General features: G+C 35.4%; 1 protein-coding gene across 1 annotated transcript in view; it reads left to right on the forward strand.

The window, feature by feature from the left end:
• Positions 1-3,659: 3,659 nt before the first annotated feature.
• Positions 3,660-19,957, forward strand: part of KCND3 (potassium voltage-gated channel subfamily D member 3) — a gene marked incomplete at both ends in the record, with an annotated part of 316,955 nt that continues 300,657 nt past the window's right edge. Inside the window, one exon of the mRNA XM_081322387.1 lies at positions 3,660-4,765. Coding sequence (XP_081178513.1) covers positions 3,660-4,765 — 1,106 coding nt within the window. The remainder of the gene's footprint in view (positions 4,766-19,957) is intronic.

Here is a 19,957-nt window from a genome sequence, read left to right on the forward strand (position 1 = left end):
CTGATAATGAATGTAGGCCTTGAATTGTCTTTTTCATTTCCCTTCTTAATTTGAAAATAAATGTGATGCCTTCTGCTAGTGTATGGAAGGACACAAATTCTTTTTAACAATGTGATTTCAAGACTATTCCAATATTCCAATTGTCAAAATATTTCCTGTATTAAAATAAATATATACATTTGTATGGTATATGGAATAGAGATGCCCCATGTTGAGATAGGCAGCAAATAAATTTAACAAACAAATAAATAGACGAGATGGGTGACACACAAATCTAATAAATAAATAATCAGTTATAATTAAATCATGGACTTGGCTCAGCTTTTCTTCAGTAGTTTGCCACCCTGCATTTCAGCTGATTTTATTTCTAAAAATATATATCATTGAATTGTTTAATTGTAAGATAATTGTTTTAAAGGCAGTTTTTGCAGTGATTTATTGACAGTGATACTTTCAGTTCTGTTTAACATTTCAAAGATATGTTGATGTCAGTTCCTTCACTGTCAAAATATAGCTATAGAAATCTCTATAAATGTAAGATATCTGATGGTAAAATGATACCAGATAAATAAGCTAAATGGACAAATGAGGTTCTGATGGACCAAATAATGGACCAAATCATATAAATTGCACAGGGAAAGAGAGACTATACAGTATATTGTTATGAAAACAATCAATCAAAATGTTTTCAAATGTTAGGGGAGTAAACAAAATATTGAATATAGTAAACACACGCTAATTAAGTATGATTTAATTTAAATTGTTAATTTGATTTGAGAAATGAAGTCAATGCAGTTTGGATAGACAACTTCATCTATTTAACAGGAAGATTCAATACTTATTTTTGATTTGTCTAAAAAAAGTGTCCCAAACTCCACTGAATTGTTGATTCAATTCAATGACATCAAAACTGATTCGATGCTCTGCATTAAATTTCAGCCAAATCTTCAAACTGAATATGTTTGCATCCCTAGAATATAACCACTATAATACTACAGCAAAATCACAAGTCCATTTTATATTAGGGAACAGAAACTCCCAAACACTGCAACAATTTGAAAAGTAGACATAGGGATAAAAAAAAATACCTGGAACTAAAATTTTGTAAAAACACTCAGGAAAGTGCTATGAAAATGTAACAATAAAAGCCTCATGCCATAAAGACATTAGAGTATTACCAGATATGCTCTCTGGGGAGGATATTCTGTAATCGAGTGGTGAGTTTTCTTTCATAATAATATACCATACATGAAAAAACAACTCTTCTGGTAACATCAAGATTTGGTTGGGAACATGTAGTATGAGAAAGTTCTTTTGATACTAAGATCTGAAGTCCAGAAAGGCTTTAAAAATAAAAAAACCCAACATTTCAAATTGGATCTGCAATTGAACTGGAGGCCTGATTTTTACACACTTGATCTTACAGGTATATTATGTACTTAGTGAAACTGCTGCAGTATTTTCAGAAATAGCCCCATTTGTAATACCTTATAATAATCCAAACAAGATTAACTGAGCATGGAACACTGAATGTTATATATTAAGTAACAAAACATCTATCATTATGCTAGATAGGAGACGTGGAAAGAAGCCTTTGAAAACTGTTGAGAGCTTTGAAATGTCAATTGTATAATTGATGGACAGGTTACCAGATATTGATAAAGATGGAGAGCACTGCAGAGATTAATATTTATATCCTTTCTGGGAATAACTGGAAATATCTCATTCAAACAGGGGAACAATATTTAAGCCTTCACTTCGATATATGGCTTCACCTCTTAAGCTTTATATTTCCATCCAATTTGTTGATTATGCCATTAAAACTGTCCATAGAACTGGTCAGATGTTAGTCAACATTTTAATAGCATTCTTGTGACTTGCTGTTTGCTAGATGTCCTGCCATTTTGCTAAAACCGTCAATTTTGTTGCCTTGCACAAAACTGTCCATGTTATAAAGTTTGTGTTATTTATTTGTTTACAATTTATATTTCTAAGAACATTCAACTCAAGAGCAACCAGAGTGCCGAGTTCTGTACCTCCCCTCTTTGGTATAATGGTTCTATCAAGACTTGCATGTATATTGCTCAGTTTTTTATGTCTTTAAATAATTAGATTATCTTATTGATTACAAATCATTTGACAGACCATAAAGTGGAAATCTGATATCCAAATATATAAAATAAATCAATAGACTATGCATATTTGAGTGTAAATGCAAAGGAAATGAAAGGTAAACTATGAAAAGAGTATGACAACTTCACCTTAGATTTTAGCAGGCTTAAGATTCTATAGTTGGATGTTTAGTAACATATAATGGGCATAAACTATGCATTTTAGTGGGCCTCTCAATAACAGGAATACTTTAAAATATTCTTTACCTATTGATTCTCCAGAGTTGGGGTTTTGGACATATCCTGGCATTTTTGTAGCTATATGCATTTGTATATTCTGAAAACTAAATCTAACCCTGTATTTTAAAATAAAACCTACAAGGAAGACTTTATGAGTACAGGTGCCCTTTTCAGAAAGTCTATTTACAGAAATACAGGAGATTCCTAAGATCTTGGGAAACTAGTTTGATAACTCTGGTCTATTATAATGGTTTAACACTCTGCTACAAATATTGTTCAAATATTGTTCAAAACCATTTGATGGCCCACATAAGTCAATTGCCTAATCAAAAATCTGTGCAATGCTGTTCACCTAGTTGTTCAACAATGTGCTGGATAATTGCTAAGCTGTTATAACTGCTCTCACTACATTTATGCTTAACACTTTATGGTGGATTTGAACCAAACAAAATAAAAGCATACAAAATGATTTCTCCAACCTATTTCTAGATATACATATGTGTGTGTTCTAATAAGAATGGTTCTTCCACAAACATTGTGTAACTTAATATCAGTGGGGGTTTTTCAATTAGGGCCCAGCATTTACTCTTGGAAAAAGTTATTGTAAGCTTTTTTATAAGGAAGCAAATTTAAATGAACATGTTGGTGCCACTTTAAATTGTGTTTAGTGAAGAATGATTTGCTATTCAAAAATTTTACTTATATTAATGACTTTATTATGCTGATTATCATTGTGCACTTTTAAACAATAATTCATTTGACTACCAAGGTTTAAATTTGAAAAGGGAAAGCAAGGAAAAACTACATGATCCAGCTACCTATTGTATTTCTTACAGTGTGAAACCCTCCCTCCTTTTCTTTCTTTGTACTTCCTGTGTGTGGATGAGCATGAGCACATGAGACAAATTAATCCAAAGTCATGATTTTAGTATGTTTGATGCTTTTGTACTTTAGAGTTAAAGTATTTGACCAGAAAACCAAGCTTCTGGCAGTTGATTTTCCTGAATCTTCATTTAGATTCCAGGAGTTCTTTTGAAGATGTTGTTAAAAAGTCCTGTGGTGCATTTGTTATCATTAAAACATTGTCTCTTGTATTTCAAAGACTCTGTGAAGCACTATTGCATTCTTACCTCCCACACCTTCACCATGACTAAGTGTTGCTAGAGAGAATTACTTAACCATTACACAGATGGCAAAAAATGGTACTTATCTCGCACTGTCTTTTTAATTGTATTTTTAGATGGATTTGAACTGAAGCCAAGGACTTTTTGAAGAACTTCTTTCCTCCATCCTGAGACCAGATTCATCATGGCAGCAGGTGTAGCAGCATGGCTTCCTTTTGCGAGGGCAGCTGCCATAGGTTGGATGCCAGTGGCCAACTGTCCCATGCCACTAGCCCCATCAGAAAAAAATAAGCGCCAAGATGAGCTAATCATTCTCAATGTGAGTGGCCGGCGTTTCCAGACATGGAGGACTACATTGGAGAGATACCCTGATACACTACTGGGCAGCACAGAAAAAGAGTTCTTCTTTAATGAAGACACCAAGGAATACTTTTTTGACCGGGATCCCGATGTCTTTAGGTGTATCTTAAACTTTTATAGAACTGGCAAACTACATTACCCAAGGTATGAGTGTATCTCAGCTTACGATGAGGAGCTTGCTTTTTATGGGATCCTGCCTGATATCATCGGGGACTGCTGTTATGAAGAGTACAAGGACAGAAAGCGGGAAAATGCTGAGCGATTGATGGATGATGCAGATTCCGAGAATAAACAAGACTCTATGCCAGCCCTGAGCTTCCGGCAAACCATGTGGCGAGCCTTTGAGAACCCTCATACTAGCACCTTAGCCTTAGTCTTTTACTATGTCACTGGCTTCTTTATTGCTGTTTCTGTGATCACCAATGTGGTGGAGACCGTACCATGTGGCTCAATGCCTGGCAACAAAGAACAGCCATGTGGGGATAGATATGAAATGGCTTTTTTCTGTTTGGACACAGCTTGTGTAATGATTTTTACAGTCGAGTACTTGATGCGACTCTTTGCAGCTCCCAGTCGGTACCGGTTCATCAGGAGTGTGATGAGTATCATTGATGTGGTGGCCATCATGCCCTACTACATAGGTTTGGTGATGACTGGCAATGAGGATGTCAGTGGAGCTTTTGTGACTCTGAGGGTTTTCAGAGTATTCAGGATTTTCAAGTTCTCCCGTCATTCCCAAGGCTTACGAATCTTGGGGTACACACTGAAGAGCTGTGCGTCTGAGCTTGGTTTTCTTCTCTTTTCACTCACGATGGCAATTATTATCTTTGCTACTGTGATGTTTTATGCAGAAAAAGGATCTTCTGCCAGCAAGTTCACTAGCATTCCAGCATCATTTTGGTATACTATTGTCACCATGACAACTCTTGGGTAAGTACTATATTTTTCTTTGTTGAACAAAGAAAAAGGGTACTGATTGGTAGAGTTTCAGAATTTTCTGTGGTAGCTGATCTTTTCTACTCCTCCCAGATCGTAGATCAAAAATATTTTTTCTTTTGATTGTTATACATGTACATCAGTTACAACAAATCACCAATTCATATTTGTAGTTAGAAAAGGACATAGTTATAGCATGATAGGATAGGCCAAAATGTTTTGGAAAATCAGTTGTTACTTAATTAATTGGGAATCTTTGGAGTTTCTTCCTGTTCTCATTTTGAATATGAGTGGCCTATACAGTTTCTTTTGGTTTAAATAATACTTTTCTAGTATGGGATTATTGAAATCCTTTTTACATTGCTTCTGACAAAAAGTGAAATGTTGATTAATTAAAACTAGAATCAAAAGAATATGGTCTAATTCAACTGGAAAAGAGAGAAGGTACAAACCAAATGTTTAGAAAGAAAATAAAAATATATATTTGCATTCTTTGAAATCAAATATTTCATTTTAAACATCTTGAACCGCTCTCAGAAATGTCAGCTTCAGAGAGTGCTGACACTATTTACCCTTGTATTGTTAATAGTAACAATATATTTTCTGATTCTTCCATATTCCACACAAGTGGCATTCTCACGCTTCTAGAATTTCTTCACTCAATTTGTTTTCTGCTCAGCACAGAACTACAAAAACTCGAATAGGGAGTGAAATACAAAAACTCAAATAGGCAGGAATATGAAAAGACAAATAGTAAACCATTACCCTACCCTAAACTGTTAGTGGTGTCATGGATATTTATTTCAATATTATTGTTGCTAGCAATTCATGGTTAGCATTTTTCACATTTTAACAATATCTTGGAAGAAGAACAGGATAGATAATATTTATAAACTGAATTTATTTAGATTTAGATTTTAGATTTTATTAGATTTATATACCGCCCTTTCCTGAAGGACTCAGGGCGGTTTACAGGGCATTTTAAAATCACATCAATATAAAATAACACCTCACCCCCCATCATTAAAGGTGGAATAGTTTGGTTAGCCCAAGATGCCGGTACGCAAAGCCATATAAGAAAGTTTAACACATTTGGTTCTTTCTACCTTAATTGTTCCTTGGCTTCTGATTAAATCCAAACAGATACTACAAATTAAGAATTCAGAAGGTTGACCAGGCTGAACTGAAAATCAATTTGTATGGATAAATGAGTCTGTACCAAGAAAAAAGACTTAGGGTAATGGCAGTATGATATCCATAGTACAGGAATTACAAAATGTTAAATTAACCAATATTGATGGTGGAATCACATCCCCATATACCCAAATGTTTTAGAGTGGTGTAAATATTTGCAATCTGTATTACAAAGGAGCGGCATGTAACCCATGGGATATTTCCACTATCTTTCTACATCATAGGGATCAGTTGCATTTTCAGCTTTGATAACTTTAACTTTAAGAAGGATGTTGATACTAGTTATAAACTTTTTTAAGTGGAAAAAAATTTCATATAGGATAATTAATCAACTTTAGCTTCTTTTCCCCACTTATTTAAAGAAATTCACTCTTCTGTAACCTCTGCATACAATATCAGTACTTGTATATCAGGCAAAAAAAATATACAAAAAAAATTGATCAATTTTCCCTCTATTTGTAAGATTGTATGGCTTCTGATTTTTAAGCATACTTCAAAATTGCTTTTCCAATGTTTGATCATCAAACACTGCATATCATTCTTCTTGTATTAAAGGTATTTGCAAAGAGACTTGAACTTTATAAGCTGAAACGATTAAATATAATTTATCTCCTAAAAGGGCAACCAATTATGATTTAGTGGAATGAAAATATTTGGAAAATACAGAAATGTAAAAACTTAACATGTGGAACTTCACTCAAATAAATGGCCATCTTATTTAGTTTTGTTTAAAAAATGAATTTCAAAAGCTTGCTATACAAAAGTAAATACTTTGGGCACCTTGAAATTAAAATATAACCTAGAATTTATTTTCATTGCATTTTGGCTTCTTTTGTAAGAATATGTTAAAAATTATTAGTTTCAATTAATTGCAAGAGGGCAACAAAAACAGACGTAAAACTCAAAATTGCACATAATTTCAAATATTACTTTCAATAAAAAGACATATGGTATTTGAAAGGATGATGTAAAATGATTGTAAATGTTAATAATATGATACAAATATATACATTTTACACATGGCAATTGAAAATTCTTACAAATTCAAAGATAAGGAAAGCATGTGGGGCACCTGTGATAAACATTATATAGCACCATATGTTTTATATGAAACTATACATTTTAAAACTCTGTATATCTCATTTAAGCTTCATACAATGTAAAAATGAAGATGAAAATGATGCCAGACTACATAGCCCCTATGCATATTACTTAAAATAAGATTTAAGGTTGCTGATAAATATGTTTGGAAAGAAAAATATTTCTATTATTGGAGACCTTAGTGCTCTCTGAGCTTGTTTGTTTTAAGACCTTTCTTTACCTAACTAAGTAACATCATTAGGGCTAGTGAGTGCCTGATTCACTCCCTGATTGTGTAGAGTAGCTCGCCCTGTCACTGTTGATGAGGTATCATTTTCTCCTTAGTTACACCATTGTTTTCTGCTTGCTTGTCTGATATTAATCCTTGTTTATCTGGGTATTGACTGCTATAAAGGATGTGTTCTGCTCTTTTTGTTTTCTTCTTAGATTTTTTAAATAAAATTTGCTTGCAGATGTTTTTAATGAAACAACAACCAAGCTCAAAGAACACCAAGGACTCCACAGTTCAGTCCTGAGCTACATACATTATCTTCTACTGAGATTTCTATTGTTTCCCTTTTTGCAAAGGGAAGCAGGACAAGAAATGAAATATTTCTAACCTGTCCAAATATACCGGGAATGATTCCATGGTACCATTAATTCTGTGTTTAGCTAACTGAAATACTCCCAGACATAAAGCACCTTTCCTTTTTGCACATAATGATAGTCCAAAGTGAGTCTTCTTGAGCACTCTAAAGTGTTCCTTGACAAGGTTAATCATATAAATTATAGCAGTAGTGCTAAGCTCACTGGGCAGGCTAAAAAATGGCAGATACTAAAATAGGATATTTAACATTTAAGGCTGATCATTTTAAGCTTTTTTGCAAACTACTGTCTTCCAACAAAGATTAATGCATGTACCTACTTGTATTATTTGTCTGGAATTATTTTTAAATGGAAGAATTTGCTGAAGCATCAGCTGTACAGTCTGCATTTCTTACATTTCTTAAAGACCTTTTTGTACCATAAAGGTCTTTTTTTATGATAAGGTCAAAACACCAGATAATAATACATGGAGAGCAAACTTCTTTACTTTTTTCACTCTCCATTATACCTTTTCTGTTAATATGTCATTACTTGCCCTTTCCCCTAGAAGCTGTTAAAGCTATGTGTTCCTGTTGATTTTTGAGAAAGTACCATGTTGTCCTGTAAGATTTGTAAAGGACAACTCTATACCATGATGGTTGCTATGGCATTTCTGAACTTCAGAAGGAACTATATGGCATTATCTATTTTGGATTTCCTTCAAAGATAAAATGGAAATTTTTGTCTTTGCCTCTGAAGTAACATCAGTGCATCTGGACTTTCAGAGCTTAAAATCTATACCATTATCTTCAAAAATTGAAATCACTTTGTTGAAATCCATGTAATAATCCTCTCCTTTAGTTAGAATTGGACTTTGATTCATAATTTTCATCACCTTTCAGGTTTGGGATATTTGAATCTCACTAGTATCTGAATGGAGCATTTTCATAAACCAGCTACAACTAACAGTAGGATAATTACAGTCCAAAGTTTATTTCAAATTGTGTACACTCAGGCTTTTACTTCACCAGTAAAACAAAACAAAGAAGCAAACAAAAATATCTCCAACCTACAACTATTGGAACGTCTGAATAAAAGAGTATTGTAAATTAAATAGCAGGCTAAGATCACACATAATGTAACAAAGGTACTAAGACATGGAGGCTTTTTTTTAAAGAACTAGATTTCTCAGAAAATGTCTCTGCCTCCTCTTTTGTTCCTAATTAATTTATGGAATTAGAGTTGGGGAAAGAATCATGACTTTATTCCCATTTCATTCTCTAGATCCTGTTTGCCACAGTAAATGCTGAATATGAATGTGTACTGTAGTTCTTAAAAACTGGACAATAGGACACATTTCTACACATTCCTTGTGTGGAAAAAAATTGAAAACATGTGTGTTAAACAACTTCAATTCTAAACTATGATTCAGCTTGCAGTAAAGTTTCATGTATAAATGTACTGTATTCATAAAACCTGCTACAAATTGATCCTAGTTAGCATTATATTGCATGCATAAAATCATATATTATTTGCACAGTATATCTTTATGATCTCCCATGATGTCTACCTACTGATGCAAGTTGCCAGGGTTGGTGTGGTCCAGATTCCTTTGATCAAACAGTGTTACCTACTAGGACTAGGAAGTGCACTTTATGTCATGGTGTCTGTAATGAGTTTCCCCATGAGACCTGGGTGACTTACACCATGATGATATTCCAGAAGGCTTTAAACCTCCTAAGTCGTGGGCTATGGCAGCTGGAGCCACTTACTGGATGTCCTTGGTTCCCCCCCCCCCATTTTCTAGCCTTATTGTTGTTGCATATTATTTTGTTCTTATTTATTTATTTTTTATTCTGATCACTGAATTGTGAGCAACCTAGACTCATTCTGGAGTTGGATGATGTTAAATAAGATAAAATAAAAATATTTTTAAAGTGAAGACCGTATCAATGGACCATTTCATTTTAAAGATCTATCTTCACTTTGTAGGACCATGATGTTTTTCAAAACTTTTAAGCTGAGTAATTCTTATTTCTTTTAAATTATTCTGATTGATTGATCAATCAATTTATTTATTATTTTTATACCACTCATTTCACTATTCAAAGTGACTCTGGGTGACTATCTAACACTTCAATTTCTATTTGAAAATATTTTATATACAAGAACTCACTCATTCTAAATGTAGATAAATCACAGGAACTTTCAAGTGATAACTTTGTGTTGCAATTACTTTTCTTTGTAATTTTTGTACTTAGTTGCTCTGAAGCTTCTTCAGTTTGCCTCTAGGATGAGAAAGAGAAGAAAAACCTATTTCCTCTTGTCATAATTTGGGGGCCATAGTGACTCAAGTGAAATATACCACAGAATAGTACCTTAAATCCAGAAAGACAAGAGGAGACTTTCACTTACCATTTAGAGAGTAGAGACTAAAGCAGCCAAAAACCTGAGCAGTCCTTTCTATCCTGGGAGAAGATTAAGATCATAAATCTGTCAATCTCCATATTTAGCTGGGGAATATATCTTGTATTTATTTTCAAAATGAGTTTTGCATTTTGTGTTTGTATTTTTTCTTCTTCTGCTTCTGAGTCCAACCCTAACTAATTTTTGGGAATCATGGTTGCTGTTAAGTTGCTGTTAAGTTATTATGAAAAGGTGATTGATCTCCATCCTCAGACCTCTGGTCCCAAATTCAGGGTAGAATTTAAGTATTATAAACCTGTGCTGGAATGCCATCAAAAATATGAAAACAAACAAACAAGATTTGTAGCCCAGAAGCTTGTTGCCTACTTTCCTGACAACCCTGGTTTATGACCACATTAATTTGTTGAAACGTTAATTGAAATTTCATAAATAGCACCCTTCTCCTCTCACTCTTCTGCTACTGAATTTCCACAGTTCTGTCTTATGTCTAAATATATTACCCATGTAGTATGGCTATATTACTTTATCCTTCTCATCTGTTCCACAGCCTTCTCTATTGGTATTATTATGATGATTATTATCCTTGTTATTATGGATTATTCCTTTGTTGTTTTGAATGTACACTGAGATCTTATGCACTGGAGCTAAATTCCTTGTGTGTCCAATCACACTTCGCCAATAAAGTGTTCTGTTCTATTCTATTTTTAATCTTTCCTTCAGTATAAGCAGGGCTTTTTTTGTCATAGAACGCTCAGAATGGAGTTCCGGCACCTTTTTTGGATGGAACCTTGTAGGGTAGGCAAGGCAGGTTGTATGACATGTGTGAGTTCCGGCACCTTTTTCTTCTACAAAAAAGCACTGAGTATAAGATGTTATTTTATTTAAGTGAATAATTGCACATACAAGAAAAGAACACATTTTTCTGCTGTTTACTGTTAATTATTTAATTATTTATAATGGTTATAAACAAATTTATAAAATTACTGTAAACTTTGTAATGAAGTTTTTTTCCTCCTACACAACTTCAAGCTTCACTGTTCCTAGAGAATTGTCTAAATGCTGCTTTCCAAGTTATTCGGCAGTCTCTTTCTGCCTAGGCAAACTTATACAATGAGCTTCTGATGCCATTTTGGCAGGAGTCTATTTGTAATTAGATTACATTTACAATTCTCTATCTGTGGTACATTGCCAAAACATCCAGCCCTATTCTCTAGTGAATTGCAAAATCGGTTTGTACCTTGCCCAGTTAGTGATATGGCACTTCGCATCTGAATAATTATTTGACTTTTATAAACAGTTCAAAATTATTGGCTCAGTTGCACTTTACTGCCCAATTAGCATTTTTGAAATGGTTTTGGACCAGCCAAAGTTATGTGTGCCTTAAAATACAAATAAGAGAGTGTTGGTTTATTTTATGCATCGAAGAATTCAATCTGAGTAATTGAATTGTTTCCCTTGTTCTTGTTAGTAAAGCAGATTGATTTATAAATAATTGGGAATATGTAGGTTAACTTTTCTTAAATTAAGTTCACTGAAACAGGGAAAAAGGTTTGCTAAAACATAAGCAAGCCAAAACAGTAATTGGATATTTGCACATGCTTTAATTCCTAACCCTTGACCTTTTTTTTTTCAAAACACAAATACTAAGAAATTTAGTTTGTTTGCTTACGGAAATTCTTTTAGGTTCTTCAACTAAAGGAAAAATAATGTGGGTCAAGGTCCATGACTTGTGTTCAATACAATCATAAGCTTGTTTACTTGAAAATAAGTCTGACTTTAATGTCATCTACCACCAACTCAATAAGTATAAGAATGAAAAATGCTGATGACAATAGCATTTACCTTAATAACTGGAATAAAATCTTTGCTAACCTTTAAGAAGGTAGCAATAGAGGAGCAGATACAAAATGTTGATCTTGTGAAATGCTTTGAGGTTACAGTGAAGTTCATTGCCAAAAATAAGAGAGAAAGGAATGATACTAAAGCAGCAGTATTTGTCTGCAAATAATCTGTCTTTAAAAAACAAAAGATAAAGCCACAATTGGTTTTGAACAGCAAATTTTCTTCTGAATGCATTATTAATGAATCCTAAATGCAACATTTTTTATTTATAAAGGGCTTGACATGCCATTGAAATGGACTGCTCTTACTCTCATTTGACAAATGAGAAAAAGAGCTGGCAATTAGTGATGTGATTTATCAAGTCTTACCAATTCCTGCCTGAGAAAGGATCTGGATATAGGTTAGACCAGTGTTTCTCACTCTTGGCAACTTTGAGATATGTGGTCTTCCAACTTCAGAATTCTTCAGCCAAGACTATCCGTCTCAAAGTTGCCAGGTTTTGAGATATGTGGTCTTCCAATTGTTATGGTGGCTAAGGGTAATAAGACTTATATGACAGCTGCATCTGAAGAGCTTTCTGGAGATTAGGGAATATGGTAGTTTGGAAGTAAATGGTATATGAAGTTTCTTCTGACTCAGTTTCTAGTGATTCCGAAGAGTCATCTCTCTGTTTGGGCCTTAATTTCTTGATATGTATATATTTTGAATTATTAACCATTATTTTTCAATACTAAATGACTTAACAAATTTTGAACAATCTATACTACACCAACATAAATCAAACAAACATCCCAGATTTCATAATTTCCTATTTACAATATCACATGCATTCACACTTTATATGTAGTATATTATTAGAGATATTTGAGAAACATTAAGTTTATGTGTCTATAATCAGAGTGACAGTTAATGGATTTAAAGCAGATCACTCAAAGAAAAGAATCGAGCTACAGTCTGTAATAAAATGAATCCATCACCGGAACTCAGATCCAAGTCCATCAGTTCAGTGAAGCAAATAAGTCAACTCATAAGGCAATTCTACCTCTACTTTAAGAGTTCTAACATTAAAGCTTCTGAGAAATCCAAAACTCTGTCAAGGTCCTTCTCTTCTGAGAAGTGGAATATAGACTTTTTTTTCTTCTATTATAATAAGGGAGACAGTCTTTATTACAAGGACTAAAATAAATTCTTCATTTATTTTTTAGTCTAGGGTTGGACTAAAACCTTCCAAGAGATATCTCAGAGATAGAGTAAGAAACTGGAGAAGGTGGGATGCACTGCCTAGCACTTTAATGCTTTTTGCTGGCATCATGGCAGCCAATTAAAGTCCCTATAGTTTCCAAAATACTGAATGGCTCCAAATGGTTGTGGATTTCCAACACAGAGCACATTATACACATGTATATTGTACATATGGTTTGCAAATTAATGGAAGGATTATAAAATGCCACATGCTTCATGGCATTTTTCCAAAGAGTCCAAGGAAGGGCAGCAGCCCTGGAATCAATCACTTCATACAAAACTGAGGCATGAATAGGAATAGAATAGGGGGGAAAGCAAATAAAATTATACTGTTCCTACATCTTTCTTAGTTCTGTTGTGTTCGTAAGGTTCTGATTTAACAAAGGCTGTTTTTAATTTAGCATCATTTAAATTTTACTCAGGAGGTTTTGTAATGAAAGTGTTATTCTTGGGTGCATCCTTAATCAATCTGAATTACTGAAACAGTTCTTCAGAATTAATTTCAAGTCAGCTGCCTGCTTATAGGAGAGACATTCTCTTCTGGAGGCTGGCAGCTTCCACCATCCTTCTGGGAAACATAATTAAATATTTTGTTTGTGAGTGTGTTTCCTCTGCCTAAAATTAGAGGATTTTAATATATGCTCAGTATATTTATAGAATTATTTTTTTTCAGAAGGATTTGCTCAAAATTATACAGGGAGTCCACAGTGGAATATGGGAATGAATTTGGGGTAAAGGATGATTTCTGAATGGTAACCAGTTTTAAAATGGGAATAGGGACAATGGAAACTTGTCATGTCCTGATGCAAAAAATTAGATTTGCTAAAATATTTTCTCCTATGTCATTTTTGATATCATAGGCATTTTTGGCTGTCTTATTTGCACAAAGCCCTTAGTTATTTATCTTTCTATAAATTATGTGCTTTACTATATTAAGCATTGGTTCCCTTTCTTCTAAATGTAAGAGGTGCTACTGGCTGTATCACTTATATAAAACAAATCTGAGGAAGTTGTATTCTGCTTGCCAGGCAAAGTCAAACATATACATGTCACATTAAACCAAACTGTTATTACAAACATAATCAGTGGTGGCTTTGTAGCTTGTATGAACTCTAGTATGTCCTAGAAACCTTAGCAGAAGGCGCTACCTACAATTATCCAACTTAAAGAAAGAAGTATTACTACACTGCCATGATGCTTTCTGGTTTTTCTGAGTGTATCTATATTGAAGAATTAATATTTGGTTTTATTTGTATTTACAGGTAGAGAAAAGGTAGTAAAGATTTTTGTCTATTGGTAGCATAATGGAAATAATTTACCATTGCCTTTGTCTAGGATGTAATGTAGCTTTTACCCTAGTATTTGGTGATAATCATCTAACCAAGCACTAACTAGTGCTTTTTTTCAAGGAGGTCAACCAAAGTCAGAGTCAGTTTGGTATAGTGATTAAGGCACCAAGTGTTGTGATTCAGGGTCAGCCTGTGGGTTCGGCAGTTGGGTCGGACGATTCAGAGGAGGAGGAGGGGGTGTTGGAGAGGTTGCTGAGGGTATTGGAGAGCTTGCTGATGAGAGCCCTCAGCCAGGCCCCTCCCACCTGGTTACGACGCAGACCCAGCTGTGTGAGCCTGACAGCATGGATGAAGATGACCCACAGCTGGCCCTGTTCAAGGACGCCCGACGCAGGAGGCAGTCAATCAGGAGTAAACAGAGGAAGGCAATGGGGCACCTCGGAAGGAGGCAGAGAGAATCCACGCCCTGAACTGTTTAAAAGGGGAATGCGTGGGAGGGCTGGTTTGCTGAAGGCAACCGTTTGAATAGCTTCGTGTCTTGTTTTTGCTCTGTTTGCTTTTGTGTCCATAAATTTGGCAGGCTTAGTTCCAGCCTCTTGCCTTCTTGTAAAGGGGTTGTCCCTGCCTTATCTGCAGGGCTGGTAGTAGGCTGGTACAGAACACCAAGCTAGAAACCAGAAGACCATGAATTTTAGACCTTCCTTATGAAGCTAGCTGGATTACGGATTAGGCCAATCATTCTCTCTCAGTCCTAAGAAGAAGGCAATGACAAGCCACTTCCAAAATCTTACCAAGAAAACTGCACTGACTGTGTAGGCAGATGCCAGGAGTCAATAATGACTTGAAGGCACCAGAAACAAAATAAAATAGTCAAACTCAAGTAGATGTAGCTGCCTGCTATGATCATTCCTATATCCCAGTGGTTCTCAACCTGTGGTCCACAGAACCCTGAAGGGGCCACAATGTCATCACAGGTGGTCCACAAAGGCTTGATGCAATCTAGTGCTTTAGAACTTGAGTTAAGTCTTGGTGGCCCATGGCCATGATCCATATTTAAAGAGGGTCCATGGTCAAGAAAAGGTTGAGAACTACTGCTTTACATCAGGTTCTTTTATATATATATATAAATAAGGGCACTAGCATTGGTATGAATTAACTTGCAAAGAAATTCTTTGTAATGAGTAGAGTGAGGTCTATATCTAAGCATATCTGTGTATCACTGCTAAAATTGTTTTATATATTTTCTTCCAAATTGATTATAAAAATTAGAAATGAGGTGATTCCATTCTGTTATATTATCCATGATATAATTTTTAAAACAACAGAATTCAGATATCTTAGAAATTCACTGTTTACTTCTGCTGTGTTTAAACAAAGTTTTAATTAGCAAAAGATGTCATGTAGTAGTCTGTTAGGAAATATTTCTGTTTAGAATAAAAGTAAACATGAAGAACAGTATTTTCAGAATTTTGGTATAATAAAATTAGTGAAAGATGCTAAAATGAGATAATGTATCTAATATTACATAGTATACATTAGTTGTATAACAATAAATCAGGAAGTCATAAACACAAATAGGCTATTATTAGTATTAGTGTAAAAACACATTTCCTCTTTTAAGAACAACAAAACAAAAAGGCATATTAACCTGAATTGTGAGTCTTATTCATGGTTCAGATTGGTTTTGCAGTATGTCCAGGTTAGCAAATTGACCTTATTACTGACTATAGTTTTTGACTTAAGAATATTTCTTTTCTTGAAAAGTTTCTCAAAACTGTTTGCTCTCAAAAGTAGAGTTTAAAAGGCAGAATTTATTATTCTTTTTGGAAAGAGAAAGAACTACTCTTAAGTGAGCCAAAAGGCAGAATTTCAGAATCATCTGCTAGTTTGAGATGCTGCAAGTTATTTTGTTTTATCTTTTATAGTAGTTGAGTGTTGTGAGATATGCAGTAGGGTTTAAAGATATGATGTTGAAAAATTGATTCAAAGTAGCATATTTTTCAGTGCAAAGTCAATAGAGCATACAGTCCATTAAGTACATATACATACCTTTACAGCACTTAAAATTCTCTGAGATATAATGCTTTTTAGTTAAACAGATTCAAATTTGATTCATCAAACATTGATTTTTCCAGTATTGAGAAAATAAATGAGATATTGGTAATGTAAGTGTATATTTCATACTTCATATCCTACTTAATGATTATAGAAGAGTCCATATGCAGAGGCAGTGGCCACTGAATGTAAATTCTGGAAAGCAACAACAAGGGAACAGAATGGCTTCATGTTCTTTTCTTAGGAACATTTAAGATCTGATTAACTTGAATGGCATGACTAGTGGGAGACTAAATCATGGAAGAACTTTTTCCAGGGCAAGAACCATATCTGCAATCCAGACATCTTATCCAGAGAGTTATGGATGGTTTAAGGATGAAAATATAATTAATTACACTAAACAGTATATACTTGAAGCATACTTAGCATAATTATTTAATAGTCATATATTTTCTACTCCTGTTCTTTTAACAACCAGCACATGATGATTTTCTCTGAGACCTTGTGCCCATTCAAAGTTTATGATTTAAGGCACTAGGGCTTTAGATTTTATACAACTGAGCCACATCCCTGGTCAAATCAAAATATTTTTTTAAAATATGCAAAAATCAGGAGGTAGAACTTCAAACATATTCCTGCTCAACCTTCAAATGTGTTACCTTTCTTTATAATTGCAAATTGAAATATGGTTTCTTTTCTTGCAATTGAAAAGGATAGAATTCTATTGTTCACATATGACATAGAAAACAATGGGAAGTACACAAATGTTGTTTTCTTCATTTAATGGTGTTTGTACAGGAGTCAATACAGTTGATTTCAACATTTGCTTTTCTTACTTGATATCAACAAAAGAAGGAAGAGAACAGAATACAGATCTATTGTAGGCTATTGCTTTTCCTAATATCTTCTTTTAAAATGGGATATTTATCTATGCAATCTTATTTTATGTGCTATAACTCAAATAAGTGTATTTCAACTCCATCAGAAAGAAACCAAAAATGTCAATGTAACTTTCCTATTTTAACCTGGTTGATAGAAAGATAGATGAGATAGCATCACTTTTCCTACCCCAGCCCACTAGTTTAATATTTGCAACCCAAAAAACAGCCTGAATTTAATATAGTGAGCTCAATCCAAAAGTAATTGATGGCACAATAGAAAGAAACCATATCTTGAGCCAACATCTGTATAACTCTAATTGCCTGCCTTTAGAAAAAGGACACCATCTTTCCCCAAATAATACATTTATAGATATTACAAGTTTCTTAGTATTTCATTGGTTGTGGTAAGAATTTGAATTAGTGTTTTCAACAGAATTTGTTGATCTTCATCCATCAGGAAATTCCTGGTCTTCTTCCATATTGGTATTTTAGACCAAAGGCTTTACACTTAGAAAATCCAAAAGAGAGAAAAACTTTTTTTGTCTAGGTAGGGGACAAAGAGCCTTTCACAGCTGTTGTTTCAAAATTCTCAAGGTTATGTATCTTCTCTGGGCAGTCAGCCAGGCCCCTTTTAAAGTTTCCCTTTGAGTCCCAAAGTTATTTTAATCTTTTCAGTTTTTCTTTTTTTATATAAGAAAAAACCCAGATTTCCAACAGAAGTAGATAATGAAAAAATAAAACATAAAAAATATTTCAGTCCACATGCTTTGAGAAATAAAATTCCAATTGGGATTCAGTTACTTTTTCAATGTTTAAAATGCCTCTGGGTATTTAGTTGCCACTCTTTCTGGAGGTCAACTCCAGGGGGTAGAATGCTTAGCAGCTTAAGGAGGTACAGAAAATAATTAGGGTGTAAAAGAGGTAGATCTCACCCAGTCTCTTCCGTGCTGCTTTAAGAATTGCCTGGTGGAAAATGTGACTTCAGCTGTTCACAGGCTAGGGACGAGCCATAATGGCCGGTCCTTTTTTCCACTGATTTGGAGGGATCACCAGGTCTAACGGAAGAGTTGAGGCTCTCCCATGATCCAGCAAGTGCCCCTCATTGCTGGTCGCCTCTTTGGGGCAATTTTCAGCCCTTTCCAGGGCCCCCCAGCAATGCAAAACTGGACAGGGGAGAGAGAGAGAGAGCACATCTCCCAGCCGTCCATAGAGGCTGTATGACAAACCGGAAGTCTAATGAGGGCTTTTTTCTATACTACTATCAACTAATCATTATTTCAAGGACAATTGTAGCAGGTATTTGTGCATGAACCACCCATGATCCACCTCAACAAGGCACCTCAGTCAGCACTGAGGTAGCAAAGTGCCTCAATGGGAAATATCCATAAACTGCATTATAGGGTAAAGCAATGTGACTTTTCCAGCTTGACACAGAAAATCAAAGTGTCATTTCATTTGTAGCTTCACTCTAAAGGGGTATTTTGGTTTAAGCCTTGATGAATAAATATTTAATTTAATTTAATTTAATTTATTATCATTTCTATACCGCCCTTCTCCCGAAGGACTCAGGGCGGTGTACAGGGCAAGAATAAAACACAGAAATTTACAAAAATTAAAAGATAATTAAATGCATGCCCGATTAAAATACAATTGATACATAGTAAAAACCCCAATAAAAATGATAAAAAACCCCACCAATCCCCCCTCAGGCCAGGCCGGCTTGCTCGAACAAGTATGTTTTCAGATCGCGGCGAAAGGAGCGCAGATCGGGCGCCGTCCGGAGCTCAACCGGTAACTGGTTCCATAGCTCCAGGGCGCCCACAGAGAAGGATCTCCCCCTGGGGGCCACCAGACGGCACTCTCTGACTGGTGGCACCCTGAGGAGGCCCTCTCTGTGGGAACGCACAGGGCGCAGGGAGCTTGATGCCGGCAGCAGATGTTCCCTGAGGTACTCCGGCCCCATGCCATGGAGGGCTTTGAACACCATTACTAGCACCTTGAATCTCACCCGGAAGACAACTGGCAACCAATGCAGCTCACGGAGCAGAGGTGTCACGTGAGAGTATCGGGAGACTCCCAACACAACTCTCGCGGCTGCATTCTGTACCAGTTGGAGCCTCCGGGTGGTCCTCAAGGGAAGCCCCATGTAGAGAGCGTTGCAGTAGTCTAGATGAGAGGTCACGAGCACGTGAGTGACCGTGCATAAATCATCCCGGCTTAGATAGGGCCGCAACTGGCGCACCAGGCGAACCTGGGCGAAAGCCCCCCTAGTCACGGCCACCATGTGATCTTCCAAGGTAAGCCGCGAATCTAGGAGGACTCCCAAGTTGCGAGCCCTATCTACGGGGGGTAATAATTCACCCCCCATAGAAAGAGATGGAATATCCGAATAGACCCGGGATGAAGGTATGCAAAGCCACTCGGTCTTGTCGGGGTTGAGTTGAAGTCTGTTCCTCCCCATCCAGACCCGAACCGCCTCCAGGCAACGGGACATCACGTTGAGGGCATCACTGGGGTGGTTTGGGTAGAAAGAAAAAGCTGGGTATCATCAGCGTACTGATGATACCCAACTCCAAAGCCACGAATGATCT

Source organism: Vipera berus (genome assembly GCF_964194415.1).
Source record: "Vipera berus genome assembly, chromosome: 3".
Lineage (NCBI taxonomy): Eukaryota > Metazoa > Chordata > Lepidosauria > Squamata > Viperidae > Vipera > Vipera berus.